Source organism: Chenopodium album, chromosome 21, assembly GCF_948465745.1.
Source record: "Chenopodium album chromosome 21, dcCheAlbu1.1, whole genome shotgun sequence".
Classification (NCBI taxonomy): Eukaryota; Viridiplantae; Streptophyta; class Magnoliopsida; order Caryophyllales; family Amaranthaceae; genus Chenopodium; species Chenopodium album.
The window spans coordinates 36,906,350-36,921,672 of NC_137854.1; the positions used below are offsets into that span (position 1 = coordinate 36,906,350).

Here is a 15,323-nt window from a genome sequence, read left to right on the forward strand (position 1 = left end):
ACGATTATTTTCAACTTTTCTTTCATGATAATGGCAATTATTAGAAAACTAGAACCCAAAGTTGAAAGGTTGAATTATGCCAATACCAAATAAAACAGTATTGTTTAAACTAGTTGGAATTGACCGAATTATAGCTACAGGTCTGCCTAATTTTGCGAAATGTACACTATGTATCATAAATTCCACCGAGCTGTATGTTGAAAGTGTTGAACTTTGACATTGAATATGTCAAGATCTCAAGAAGTGTTATTTTATACGAGTAAATATGCCTTGTTTGGCCAGCCTATCTTTCGGAGTCTAGACGCGGAATCAAACAGTCTTATAAGAAAAAAATAGGGGAATATACTATCACTTGCTTGCTATAGTCGCGGGGTGTATCTTATACTTTGACTTAATTATATATATTACACTATAATAGAAACAAGAAAAAAGTGTTGTAAACTTTTATAACTTGTTTGGTCGATCTTGAATAGGTTGAGTTGTAACATTTTGTTCAAGACTCGCATTTTCCTGGTATCATGCATTCATGCTAGGGCACATTGCACCACTTAGCTTCTTTTAGAATTGAAAAGAAAATTTGTAATTCAAAGCGCTCAAATAGCGTAACTTTGGAAGCAAGCTCTATATATGTTGCTTCTTAAGTAAAGATTTGCTGTTTAATTACTCGTACTTGTGTTGGTTGCTTCGATCTCTAAGTTATTATCAAGTCTTGTAGAGTTTTCATTATTCTTTTGTTGTGCCTTCTCAGCTTCAATAAGCCGAGCCACAAACATCTTCCATTCTTTTATACATCTCTTTCGCACCTGCAACCAAATTAAATTAAAGATTTACTCTTATTGTATGCAGCCTATATATAAATATATGTAAATTACTCGTATAAGTATTATGACTTTGACATGATAATAATATATGTAGTACATCATGTATTTTGATAACGTGATTAGATATCAAAGATAAACATATGTTGGATAGAAATTAAATTAATACGTACTACCATGAATCACTATTTGTCCCTTTTATTGGTGTATACTATTTGTCCCTTTTATTGGTATATCTTTATTTTTCATTAAACAAATCATCATGATCCCAACTATAATTTGACTTTGGAAAAATACACTTTATTAATCCCAACTTTGGCCAATTTACTTTGAATAATCCCAACTATCGATTATTCTGCAATAGTCCCAACTTTAACCTCTATTTTCTTCTATCAATCCCAAAAACTGATTACCTGCTAAAAAGGTTATTTTTTTTTTGTAAGAATCAAAATTCCACGTGTCACTTTTTCATTGGTGCAAAAAAAAAAAAACAGAATCACCGGGAAATCATCCCCCTTCCCCAGCCCCATCCCCTCCACCCTAGCATCACCGGGAAATCATCCCCCTTCCCTAGCCGCAAGCCCCAACCGTCTATCCTCCGCCGCAACCGCGTAACCACCAGGCCACGACCATAGCCAACCAATTCCGCGTTCCACCATAGCCAACCTCGTCCTTCGCACCGCTGTTAAATTCTCTCTCCCCCGCCGCAAGCTCGTAAGCCCGCAACCACCAATCCACCTTAGCCAGTTAGCCAACCTCGTCCTCTCCTCCGAAGCAAGCCCGCATCCACCATAGCAAACCAATTCCTTGTTTCTTGTTTCTCTCTCCGCGATCTGGATCACCTTCCTATCTTCCACTTTCGTTCTCGCCGTTTCGAGCTTTGACGGTGATGGAAGCATCGATATCGTTCCCCGCCTTCGTTCTCGCGTATGGGAGTGGTTTTAAGGATAAGGGTTGGGGTTTTGGCCGATTTCGACGGTGGATCTGGAGGGAGGGTGTCATATCCGGTTGGGTGGTCGGGGATGGAGGTGGTCTAGGTGGGTTGCGGTTGGCGGCGACAGGTTAGGGGTGGCAATTGGGGTGGTTGTTTGGCTGAGTTAGTATTTTTGTTTTTTTTTTTGGACCACTCATGTTGCAACACGTGTCCAGCAACCTACAATAAAAGGTTGTTGACCTTCGTTGACCGGTTTGGGATTGATAGAAGAAAACAGAGGTGAAAGTTGGGACTATTGTAGAATAATCGATAGTTGGGATTATTCAAAGTAAATTGGTCAAAGTTGGGATTAATAAAGTATATTTTTCCTTTGACTTTTATGGCTCGTGGAACTAGTTATAAGACGAATAAAATAATAGAGGATGTATATACGTAGTAAGTTATAAAGAGTTGAAATGAATTAAACAATTCACATACCCCGGTCCTTGGAGAATCTCCTCTTGATGATTCACCCTAACATTAACCATATTCATTATATAAGTATTTTGTAGAACAAAAGAAACAAAAAATGATATTTTTGTAGAACAAAAGAAACAAAAAATGATATGTAGGCAAAAACAAAATTTAAAAAGTTATACAGTATTTTGCACTTCTTACTTTTATTATTTTGACTTTTATGGTTAATTTCTTACAATTTTAACTATAAAATTTTTACTATTATAATTATCAAAATCATATTAAGTGAGATTTCATTAGATTCGGCTTGAATTCCGGCCTTGAAATGCATCATATTAACCTTTTAGAATTGTAGTTTGTAGACCATGAAATTCAATTGCAAAAAAAAAAATAATAACAAAGAGAGTACCTGTTGATAGAGGGAAGGAACACTTTTATGAAAAATCCATTGAGCATCAACAACGCCTATTTTTTCATGTGCAGGCTATTTCGGTCCCCATAATTCCAAAAAAAAGAACAAAAATCACCATCAAAAAAAAAAATTTACTCCAATCATCTCATTTTGCGCAGGATTTCAATCATTGCTATTCATTTATATTTTGTATGGTCTATAACTTTGATCATTATTATATACTTAATTGTATAAAAAATATTTAAAATAATAAAAAGTTAAAATTTTGAGTATACATATTAAAATGAATCTAACAAATCTACGCATAACACTTTCTTAGCTTCGTTGTACTAATTAAACAGGGTAAAAAGGAATTATAATCACAAACCTGTACACATTTTTGAAGGGCAAAATCAAGACCCCATCCATGGACCAAGTCATTCTGCATGCGACGCCATTTAGCAATGCAAGCAAAGTTTAATTATTAAGATCTAAACCATAAATTCAAACAGTGTGCTTAATTTGTACAAATTTACAATATACTTAACATAGTATAAAGACAAAAAGTGCACATACCTGGATCATATGCCACACGCAACGCCATGCATTTCGAGAGAACACAGGAGCCATAATCTCAACAAAGCTGTGCATATTTACCAATTTGTGAATCTAATAGTGAAAATATTTACCAATACAAGTTAAATATTATAATAGTCATATATTACGTATACGTATAAATAGGAGATTAGACGGTAAAATAACAAATTCTTAACATTTTGTGAAATGATTAATTCTTCAAGATATCTACGCTCTACTTGTCAATTTTAAATCTGATGCAATAACTAATATTATTCTTAACTTATTGTGTGACATACCTGGCGCAAGGTGGTAAACTTGGGTCTATACACGAACCTTCTCTCTTAAGGTTATCCCTAAACAATATTGATAATTTCGAAAAGTAGATACATTCAGGTGCATTGGGGTCTTTGCACCAGTCGATCTTCTCCGTTGAGTCCCTAGAGAAAGCACCCAAGAAAGCGAAAATAAAACGATAGAACAAGAAAAAAACAATGAGGAAGTTAACACTCAACAGTATTGTATATGTCAATACAGATAGAGAATATACACAATATTTTAGATTAATTAATTTTATAAAATCCTCATTTTAATTAGTAGACTACTAGACTTGTATGTAAAAGAAAATATACTTAGACAATTATTTTTATTATTATTACTTGTGAACTTCACTGTCATTTCTTTTCATTGTCAATGGCCATGACCTTCGACTACTGGGATCCAGACCAGGCTGCGAAATCTCCAAACCATATTTCTTCACCAAATCGATATATCTGAAAAATCAATATAATTAAAATGATCATAGTTTATTAAACGTATTATGAAAATAGTCTAAGTACTATGAGGCTATGAGCATATATCCTTATTAATTGGTAGTGTAATTTTTGAGACAATTATACGAGTATGATAATAAATTGATGTGTAATTTTTCTAACGAAGCCTTAAATTGCTTGTCCATTCTTCCAAATCTTTCAAAAGAAAAGACACGTTGAAAATGTATTATTTAATTTTCATTACCATGGTTTAGAACACAAGTATTAACACCCAACAAGAATATATAATACGGAGTAATGTATTTTATCTCAAGTTAATGTTCAAATTTGATAACACAAAGGTTATCAATGTATGTTATGTATCCATATATCATACAGAGTAATACACTTACTTTACAGGGTCAAAATGCTCAACTCCCAAGTCCTCGTCCCAGACGAAAATGTAATCATAAGTTGCAACAATGTCTGGATGTAGAAAACGTTTTGCAAACCACCTTTAAAAAAAAGAAATTAATATGGTGAATAATAAATAATCTAAGGTAATTAATGGCCAATTTCGAATGACAATGATCCAAGAAAATTACTCACCATTTTGTCTGCTTTAGAACACTAAAATGGATAGCTCGCTTTGACCACTCAAATTGGTCCCATTCACTTGTCTTCCCATCGTAGTGGAAAAGCATAATAGAAAAGTCATCTGATGGAAACTATACATAACAACAGAAAGTAAATATTATTTAAAAGTACGCTTTTAGATAATATGACAACAATAGAATGAGAACACCGCTTAAAATAAAAACTCATCATGTGATCCGCCAGAACTAACCCAATTACATATACTAGTAGGAGTAAAAGATTAGAAATAATCAAAGGAGGAAACCTTTTTAACAGCTGCGTCAATGTTATCCTTCATATCTATACCAACTGTGAAGGTTACAAGATACTTGGGTTTTCTTATCACATCCTGTAGAAGCCATAGGCAAGAGATTACACTTTCAATATTTGTATCAATAATACTTCTCTTTTCACGATTACCAATGCATTATTTCAATTGCTAATATTGAGACAAATTTAACAAAATCGCACTTGACTATGTCTTTCCTTAGCTATAAATCACCAATGTTAGTCAAAGTGAAGCAAATAAATAGTGTAAAAGGCAATTGTTGCATGTGTACAAAAACAGAGGAAGTATATGTTATCGAGAAATGGGGATACCTTAGCTTACATAAGTAGATAACGATTTGAAACAAAAGAAGCACATTATTGTGTTACACTAGAATTGAGCAAGTTTTTTTTCAACAGAGTTATATTGTTGAAATACCTCATCAGGATGACCCCATAATCTACGAAGATAGAAGTCCGATTGAGATGCAATTATGCCTGATGGTAGACTCTCTGCACCTCTAGGATTTGTTTGGACCCAAAATGGCATCTGATATTCATCAAATCATAATTATAAGTTCAAGACTATGCATGACTAGCTAGGGATTTCAAGCTCACGTTGAAGGAGAGTCTGATGATTACATATAATAAGTTTATCTCTATCCCGAAACATTATATTAGAAGACCTAAAACATACAATTAAACGGGTTTCTAAAAGTATGACGATAAAGTGTCCTCTGTAGAAATCTTACCTTTGAGTCATGCACCATATGACTTTGGTCATTAGGTTCACTAGGCAAATAAGCCATTGGAATATACTTCGATGTATTAAACTGTAAATTTCACAGGGGTTGTTAATAATGAATATGAATCGTACTCGTATTTAAATACGTATATTTTGATGTATCATGTGAATAATAAATATACATATATACAAAGTATGTAATTGATAAGGCAAAGTTTTTGTATTTTGAAATGCATACCTTAGAAACTAAAATCAAGAATGTAACATAAGTTCCAATCACATATCCAACAACCATCGCAGTGAAAGTTGTCAAAATCGGCCGTGAAAACTCATTTGGTAATCTCCTTGTTACCATTCTGCATCGAATATGGATGATTTAAACATGTAAAAACAACATTCTAATAATATATATAAATTTCTGCTGGTTTTTATTACAATTATACATTTATACTATGCCTAAATAACAGTAAAATTAATCCAAGGGAAAAAAAAAACAACAGACCTTTAATCACAGCTTATTAGCTTGACGAAGATTCTTCAATAATTATTTGCGATAGATGAGAAGTTATTGAAGGCCAAAGATTACACTTATAAACACTGGAGAATGGGAAATTAGTGAGAAATGATAATGTATATGCAACAAAATTGTATATAAAAATTGAGGCAAAAAGAACAAATTACTTACAGTTTAAAGCATTGCTAAAGATCTCAATTGTTGTTATAATGCTTAAAGTGTAAACATCAGAATGCAGTGCATTTAAACAAATTCTAGTATTTACAGATTGAGCAATATTGAATCATATCATGTTTTATATGTAATTGTTTGATTACAAAGTAATAATTCTTCTGTAGTTTCCACATAAAAAAGATATAGTTTCTATATTGGGAAGATGTCTCAATATTTTATACAACATATTAATTATATTATAATCCTATGATTCACAAACTCTTCAAAAAGGATGATGTACAGAATACAAGTCAAGTTCCTCTAATCACACTCTTAGCTAAACATTGAATACAGTTATAATATTAATTTTGGACGAAGGAGATCACATTGTACAAAAGACCTAGAGTAATAATATTCAGCACGTAGTAATAATGTCTTAAACAAAAATTACATTCCTGATGCAGAGTAAAGATGGGGTTTGTATTTACAGGTTGCAGAAGCTGCTATCTAATGAGAAGATATAACGTAACGCAATATGAGGACAGAGGACTATACAACATATAATGGGTTTCTTGAATAATAAGGGGAGCAACCAAACCCTATTATGTGATTATGCGCCATCAGCTGTAGAACTGTGATTGTATGGAGTCGAAGAAGGAAGCCAAATTTCAATTCGGGTCCCACCTGTTCCAAGAGCAGCATCTGTGTTCCGGGGAGAGATGACACGGACGACACAACCATAGCTCTCAAGTATTTCTCGTGCTACTGTGAGGCCGGCAACAAAGTTCCATGTCATGTTGTCCTCCATCATTTGTTCAGAAAAAAGTTCTGCTCCAAATGGTGTAAGTGAATGCATCTGTGTCTGTAAATTAACAAGAAAAAGGAAAACAGGAAATAAAGACAGTATTGAAACAGGCAATGCAAGTATAAATATTCCAAGCTAAGCAAGCTGATTCATCGTTATATGCAATTATGCATCCACATGCTAACTTACTATGGGGGCAACAAGTACTACATTTAGCAGATATCAACTACAATACCGAAGAAAAATTTAGAAGTTCAAATTCTTCAACACATCCATGTCATAACTTACTGAATTTGAAGAACTGAACCACTAATACCCTGATCAGAACTCAGAAGTAGATTTGGATTGAGCCCCAAGAAAAGAATAGCATAAATGATGAAATTTCATTGTAGCAGGGATACAAACAAAATATTTGGATTTTGATGTATAGCTACATTTAAGAAATTTTAGTTATATACGAAATAAAGTATTTCTGGGAAAAAGTTGTAGCCTTGTTTTTACCAAAATATCCTAAGTCAAGATTGAGTGACCAAGTGTGGAAATTTTTAACTTTACTAAAGAACTTTCAGTAAAATTGTGACATGATTTTTTTTTTTGGGGCCACATGACAATTGTTCCAGGGGAGGGTGTTAAAAATTACAGAGATGATCTTACCATGTAGTGCATATCTGGACCATCATCATCGATCACAACAAGAGCACCACCTGCAGGTGCTCCTATAGAGACGATTTCAACTTTTCCCCCAACATGTGTGCGCAATAAAGCACCCTCTATTAGATTACTGAGGGCCTGACGCAGTGCAGGTTCTTCTATAGCAACTGGCAAGTATGGAGAGAATTCACTTAATTCCAATCTACGCTTCTGGTTTAGAGCAAGAGGCTGTGCAGCTCCGACCAGATCTACCACTATATCAGAAACATTGCACGGTCTTCCTGACAAGAGCAAAGAGCATAAGAACAGGAATTTTATGACAATAGCGAGAACAATAGAAAATGTGGATTGCTGAGGAATATTTCAATATGTTCCTCTTCTATATTAAAATAAGCGCTAGAAATTTCCACATGATCTCCCTATAGAGCACTTAACAGAAATGCTTCATTGATCTAATGCCATAGCTCAGAAAAACACTTCACAGTGGCCAAGCTTGAAACCTTGGCCAAGTGGGTTGGAAAAAATTAAAATTGCCCTACGTGTACGGTGTACCTGATGCTATGCTGTTGTACAGGTGCTAGTGCCAATGGTGGCATTGGCATCTCTAAATCTTTAACTGCCAAACTTAACGAACGTTCCTGATCAGAAACTCTTCTCTTTTCAGCAGGTGGGTGAGTTGGCATATCCTTTGGCAGTTTAAATGTTCTCATTTCAGATTGAGCATAATTCGAGCCATCCATTTTTTTCAATGACTCTTCATTGAACCTCATTATGTTAGCCTGGACAGATATGAAAGATACAATGAGATGGTTCTGAAAAAAGAAACATAGTCCAAAAGTATAATAGGAAATTGCTTTTGTCCACTCCTCTATATGAAAAGCAGATGTTGTATCAGCTGAATAATGACTATATATACAACTAAAAAAGAAACCACAGCAACACAAGAAGCCTTAATCCTAATGATGGGGCCAGCTACACAAGAAGTGAAAAAATGAACAAATAGAAATATAAAGCTGGTTCCAATAATACAAGTTCTGCTTCAAGAACTTTACACTTTTAAGTATAAAAGATAACTGTTTCACATTAAGACACGCAAGAACATAGGTGTAATTTGCCCACAAGGAATTAAAGTGATCCTCCAACATCAGACAGAAATCTAAGCAAAGCACATCTGATGCATTTGTAATCAACCTAACAAAAAAATCTCAAAGAACCAAGAAAATGAACACTAATCTAGGCAGAAAAAACATCTGGCAACCTTTAATGTAGGCCTAATTGCACTCATCATCTCTATTATGTGCTCAAAAACAATGTTTCCAAACAAGAAATGCTTTTTTACAAGGGAAATTGAAAGAATCTTGCAAAACCAATCCTTCACATTATAGATTAGCAGGTTCATCAATTTTCATTGTCCAATTCTTGCTCTTCCTCATCCAAGGAAGACCTCAATAAGAATCAGTAATTGAGTAATGGAGGTGAAATTGCAAATCAAAAGGTTGGTAAAGAGATCAAAAGTTGAATTAATATATTTGGACTCAACAGAAGAGAATAAACCTTTGTCAAGAGGACAGCATCCTGCAGCTGTTCCAAGGTGTCTCGTATATGATCTCCTTGGACCATTATGTCTTCAACAATGTCATGAGCAATCTAACAGAGCAAAGTCATCAGTTTAGCTAACATGGACAGCTAAACACTGAACAATATGAGGTTAAATTTCCTAAAATCCATAAGATCAGGCCACAGGAGAAGAAAAGGATCACCTCACTTCTCTTGATTTGAACTGCTAACAATTTAGATAGACTCCGTATGCTAGACAATGGCCCACGAATCTGATGATAATTGGATAAAACAGCACACATAATGAGTTCCAGAAGTCCTGTGGAACCATACACAAGGAAGGCACTGAGCCACAGAAAAAAAAATGATATATTACTTGTTCAACAAGATTACTCATCCGGATGTTATTTTGCCAAGATGTCTGTTGAAGCAGCATTGCTTTCTAGAACAAAGAAAAAATAAGTTAAAGAAAAATTGTGCAAATAAATTACATGCTGGACTTACCTATGTAAAAAGAAATCATAACCAATAATAGAGGCATCTATCATTCAAATTTAATAACACAGTAGTGATTATGGAAGTTTATCCACCCCTCTTTGATATTGTTGGAGGAGCTTTGAAGATTTTGAACCAACCCATGAGACTGTGAGAGGGAGGGCCTTTAAACACTTTTTATCTTTACAATATGTAAACCAAAGTCCCTACAAGAGTAAAGACCTTGAGCATAATACTTATCACATCAGTTTCAAGCTACATGTCATATCATCAACTTTATTGGATTCCAATAACAATTAAACCCAAGTGAACTAAAAATAAATTTTGAAAAACCTTGACAAAGAAGCATAAATCAAATGCGTAAATTATATTGCATAGCCCAAGGTTAATAAACGTTGAAGGCAAAAAGGATGAAATTAAACAAAGATGAGCTACCTGATCCATAACATAAGCCATAGCAAGGGAATGAGAAATATTTATAGCATTTAATCTCTGGTCAGCTGATAGATTGAAGCATGTCAGTGGATTTCCACCACATAATGGGATATCTGGCGCCTTCGAATCAAATTTAGGGGGCAATGCATAGCACTCTTCTGGGGATGGCAAGTGAGAAGCATCATGAGGTCCCTTTTCAAGCTCAACACCAGGAAGTTCAGCAACCAAAAACCCGACAACAAATGGATGTTTGACCATTGGAAAGACAACAGATCTACACTCAGGTATTGCCTCAGCCTGCAACTCATAAGAAAGTTGAGTCCAAGATAAGTCAATGAAAGATCCCATGCGGAATGGTTCAGAAAAATCCCATTTAATTTGCACAAAAATTAAAAGCCTACTTGCATGTTTGAAAGAGCGGCTTCAGCACCGCGCAGCCCAGCTGGAACACCAAAATTACCTACTAAAATGACAACATCAGACCCATCCACTGTTGGATAAAATGTAACACGTCGAAGTTCTAAACGATCCATCACATAGCTACCAGCAGGCCTGACATAAACCTGCAGGCCATCAAAAAAAAAAAAAAAACTATCAGTATCCAAATACTCTGTGATCCCACCTTAACACCTTTTGCCCGTCCGCTGAAAATAATCCCACCTCTCGATTATTTTTTAATAATCCCACCTTTACCCCCCGATCTTTTTTAATGGTCCCATTTTACCTGGAACCGATTGAATAGGTTTTTTTTTTTTTAAGTTTAATTTACACGTGTCGTTACTTGATTGGCCAAAAATTAAAAGCAAAAAAAAAAAAAAAAAAAAAAAAAAAAAACCACCACAGTCACCCCAATTCAGCCACCACCGTTCCCACCACCACCCAAACTCAAACCCTAGAACCACCATCCCACCCATGCCTGAAACCACCGCCACCTAGAAGCCGCCGCGCTGACGACCCCACCCAGCCAACCCAATTACAGACCCCCATTAACCCTTTAATTCAAGACCACAAAACCCACCAAACCAAACCCAACAGGTTCAACGCAGAATCGGGGCAAGGAGTTAATGGGGGTTTGTGGTTGGGTTGGCTGGAATTCGGGATTCGGGGAAAGGATTTAATGGGGGTTTGTGGTTGACGCGGCTGGAATTCGGGAAAGGGGAAGGTCGACGCGGCCAAAGGGGGGCGGGGGATGTCGGCAAAGTGGAAATTGGGGGATGGGGGTGGTTGCGAGGCCGGAATAGGCGATGGGGGTGGTCGGGGTTGGTCGTTAGGGAGGTTGTCGTGCCGGGATTGGTGGCTTGGGAGGTCGCCGCTCCGGGATTGGTGGTTGGGGAGGTGGTTTTGGCTGGTGGGTGGCTTTAATTTTAATTAATTGTTTTTTTTTAACTTTTTAATTTTTTTTTTAATTTTAATTATTTAGACTAATCGGGTGCCAACACGTGTCAAGTAACTTGCTGCAGCAAGTTGAGTGACCGGTTGGGACCATTAAAAAAGATCGGGGGGTAAAGGTGAGATTATTAAAAAATAATCGAAAGGTGGGATTATTTTCAGCGGACGGGCCAAAGGTGGGATTATTGCGGGCAATTTTTCCTATAAAATTCAAAAGGCAATAATCTAAGTTGAGTAAGAACCTTAGATAGAAATTAGGAAAAAAATATGTGTGTCCATGTACTACTAATTACTAAACAAACTCTGCCATGCTCTCTTAGATTAGATACTGTTCTCTTTAGAGTTTTATTTATTCACATTTGAGCCTTTAGCCCATTGTTTTCATTTATGTTGTTGATACCCTATCATGATCAATAGTAAACAGTAAGCTCAAAGGCAAGTTCCTTGGATCAACAAAACCATTAAAATGGCAAAGCATAATAAACATGGGATGTTAAAACACTAAAAATATACAAAACGGAGGAAGTTGCTTAACTTGTACCTCTTATTACAAGGAACTTCCTGTCCAAAGTTTTACATACATAGTTAACCAAACAACATTTTACACTTCGTTGGAAATGAAACTACAGAATACACGTTAAAAGCAACCAATTTCCTACAAGATTTAACTTCCTATGTTCAACCAAACGATCACTTAAAACCCCAAATAAACCCGAGCAAAATCATTAACCTAACGACAGGTAATCATATCTATCAAAAACTAAAGCAATCAATCAACTATTCTATTCTATTCTAAAATGGGCATCCTAAAAATTCCTTTAAAAAGAATTGAAAAACTTACAGAGAGAAGGGCACTGGGATCAACAATTCTTCGGAAAAGGGCCAATTGATCAAGACAAAGCCTCTGAAAATCAGGGCTAGGTAGAATAATACCTTGAGAATTAGGGTCCCTTTCAATTTTCTGGGTAAATTCAATGGGAGAAGATGAAGCTTTTCGTATTACAGAAGCCAATGCCGAAGCAGAAGGGACCCACTCACCTCCTCCTTCTTCCTCTAAAATGGGGTTATTTACATACCTTAAAGTAGCAGTAGAAGTAGAACTAGAACTAGAAGAAGATGAAGAATTAGCCAAAAATGGCGGTTTTTGGTGAATTGGGAAAAAAGAGTAGCATTTGAAGCAACAATTCTGGGGTTTATGGGAATGATTATGGTGAAAAGGGTTTGAATTAGGGCAAAAGAAAGATGGGTTTGAGAGAGAAGAATGTTGTGGGGGGATTGCAGAGAGAAGATGCATCATTTTTCTGGGTTACTGATTGATTGTGTTGGTGTTGATGAAAAATGGGGTTCTAAATTAGTGGAAGGGAGAGTGATGATAAGAAATGGTGGTTGGTAACGAGTAGTAACTGCTTTCTTTTGCCTCAATCATCTAAGGCCTTGCCTCACCAAGACCCCTATTTGAGATCGGTCTTTTTATTCCTACACGTTGGTTTAAATGTAAGAGCAAGATTAGCCCTGTCTGATCTTAAGATTTTAACTAATTTCCACATCAGATTTTATATTAAATTTAATTATTATTTTTAATTTTAATTATGTTAAGACTCCTTAAGACTCAATCAGATTTATCTCTTCAATCCTAAAACTTATTTTAGATCTATTTAAAATATTTATTAATTTTTTTTTTGTCTTTTAACATATGTATTTCAATATATTTTTTTTGAAATCATCTTTAATCGTCCAGGGAGTCGATTTTCTATTTCGGCCTTGACTAGTCGTAGGAGGAGTTTGTACCTCAATATGTTCCAACCCTTGTTGGCTAGAAAATTCAGGGAGTTGGGAATTTTACATTGATTGTGAGGGTAGATTTTGATTTTTATTGCTTTGAATCAAGTTCATAAAAGATTGCAAATCAAAATTTTGAATGGGATCCATATTCAGAGAAAGCTATAATATTATACGTTCTCTAGTTTAATTATGACTAGGTACATACATGATAGATATTAAAAACCAACCAACAATAACAAGAAAAATAGGATAATTTAAATTGATAAACGTTGAATATATTTTTTATTGATAATTGTCATCAAACGTTTTGTTTTTTTTTTTTTGGAAAGAAATCAAACGTTGTTAAATCATGATTGGTATGTATGAATATTTTTTTTTTTTGCAACAAGATAAGTACATAATTAAGATAATATAAAACAAGCAACATGATTTTTGTATACAAAAAATTAAAAACAACGTTCATATCTATAAAAAAAAAATTTTGGAACAACGTACATACATTTTTTTTTTAAACAACGTACATAGATTTTTTTTTTTTAAAGAAATGTACATAAATTATAATGTATTTAAAGAACTAAAAAAAAAAATTATTATCAAAACACCGTGTTTTGATGTATATATAGGGAAAACACTGTGTATAGTGTATAGAGTTGAGTCTTAAGTTGAGTCTTGAGTTTTCAAGACTCCACTTTAGATTTTGTTAAGACTTAGCTTCTTAAATGCATTAAAAAAAACAAAGTCTTGTCTTAAGATCACAAAATCAAAAAATGATGATGTCATCATGAGTCTTAAGACTCAGGGCTAATCTTGCTCTAATATTGTGGGTTAGGCTGTGTTTTGCCGAGACATTTTAAGTTATCTCCTTAGCAGTGGCTTAGCTAAATGAGGCTAGTACCGGGAGCAAGTGATGCTAAGAATAAGTAATGATGGTCAAGCACTGGCCTATGCCTTGGGGTGTTGAATCGTTGGTATTGTTGTTATTTGAACACAAGTACACGACCATGCCCAGACCGTTTGGGTGTTAATGCTACTACCACAACTTAGCCAAGGCGCACCAAGGCATGAGATGGTATGTTGAGCCAAGACATGAGTACAAGGACAAGGCATAAACCACCCCACCCTTGAAAAAAAAAAAATTAAATAACCAACTTGGTAATAAAGAGAGCATATTGGCTTACCTTAGACCACTCTCATTCATGGACAAAAAAAAAATGTCATTCTCACTCTACCTACTTTTTCACCCCTCTTTCCCACTTTTCCTCATGGGCATTTTATTTTTAACAACTTCTTACACATAGACACACTCATGGGCTTTAAAAAAAAAAAAAGGTTATGCCATTCTCTCTCATACACTCAAAAAATTGGCTGGGAATAACCTTTGTGAGTGACAAGAACATGTGGCAGCGCCTTATTGGGCGCGTTAACGGTCCCTATCAGATATACAAAGCAAACGACTCTTTTTTTTTTAGTTTACCCAATTTTTTTTTTTTAGTTTGATTTTACTTGCATGTCCCACATTACTGTTGCCAACTTGCCATTGGCCCATTGCTATGGGCATTTTTGAACTTTCTCATGGACATTGTTTTATTTCATTTTTTTTTACCATAAAGTTTTCCTCATGGGCAAAAAAAAAATAAAATAAAATGCTCATGAATGAGAGTGCTCTTAGGGTCAAAACAAGATAAAGCAATGCAAGAGGTCTAAGGCAACACAAGGCCAAGCCAAGCAATGCAACCGGAGACATGATCTAGAGGGGAGGGGAGGGGGGGGGGGGTTAAGAGCACCAAATAGGGTTTGTAGGGCTCATTGGGAACTTCGAGAAGCATCTTAGCATCTACCATTGTCAAAGCCAAAAATTACTTGAGTAAGCTTAAAGAGTAATTGTAAGAAATGCATTTTAAAGAATATAATATTGTTTAAAATCACATATAACTACTATTCGGACACATAAAGGGTCAAGTAGATGA

General features: G+C 35.1%; 2 protein-coding genes across 2 annotated transcripts; both read right to left on the reverse strand.

The window, feature by feature from the left end:
• Window positions 1–508: 508 nt before the first annotated feature.
• LOC145600889 (uncharacterized) lies at window positions 509–5,927 on the reverse strand. The gene is made up of 13 exons (XM_081656748.1): window positions 5,814–5,927; window positions 5,583–5,663; window positions 5,270–5,380; window positions 4,829–4,912; window positions 4,537–4,655; window positions 4,341–4,442; window positions 3,835–3,948; window positions 3,475–3,615; window positions 3,176–3,242; window positions 2,988–3,041; window positions 2,618–2,692; window positions 2,230–2,265; window positions 509–803 (listed from the first exon to the last, which is right to left on the reverse strand). The coding sequence occupies exons 1-13, from the start codon at window positions 5,868–5,870 to the stop codon at window positions 657–659; spliced, it is 1,188 nt and encodes a 395-aa protein (XP_081512874.1). The 5' UTR covers window positions 5,871–5,927; the 3' UTR covers window positions 509–656.
• A 702-nt stretch (window positions 5,928–6,629) lies between these two features.
• Window positions 6,630–13,013, reverse strand: LOC145601341 (chloroplast sensor kinase, chloroplastic-like). Its single transcript, XM_081657341.1, has 9 exons — window positions 12,416–13,013; window positions 10,587–10,748; window positions 10,186–10,482; window positions 9,632–9,697; window positions 9,459–9,527; window positions 9,253–9,345; window positions 8,251–8,477; window positions 7,702–7,975; window positions 6,630–7,104 (listed from the first exon to the last, which is right to left on the reverse strand). The coding sequence occupies exons 1-9, from the start codon at window positions 12,869–12,871 to the stop codon at window positions 6,853–6,855; spliced, it is 1,896 nt and encodes a 631-aa protein (XP_081513467.1). The 5' UTR covers window positions 12,872–13,013; the 3' UTR covers window positions 6,630–6,852.
• Window positions 13,014–15,323: the final 2,310 nt, after the last annotated feature.

Coding starts and splice junctions, on each gene's coding strand:
- LOC145600889 (XM_081656748.1), bottom strand. CDS start 5,870: ATGGTTGTTGGATATGTGATTGGAACTTATGTTACATTCTTGATTTTA. Junction 4,913..5,269: donor TATGGGGTCATCCTGATGAG/GTATTTCAACAA, acceptor TGGCTTCTACAG/GATGTGATAAGAAAACCCAA. Junction 804..2,229: donor GAGATTCTCCAAGGACCGGG/GTATGTGAATTG, acceptor ATTTGGTTGCAG/GTGCGAAAGAGATGTATAAA.
- LOC145601341 (XM_081657341.1), bottom strand. CDS start 12,871: ATGATGCATCTTCTCTCTGCAATCCCCCCACAACATTCTTCTCTCTCA. Junction 9,698..10,185: donor TGGCTTATGTTATGGATCAG/GTAGCTCATCTT, acceptor TCTTTGTTCTAG/AAAGCAATGCTGCTTCAACA. Junction 9,346..9,458: donor TTCAAATCAAGAGAAGTGAG/GTGATCCTTTTC, acceptor TTGCTCTGTTAG/ATTGCTCATGACATTGTTGA.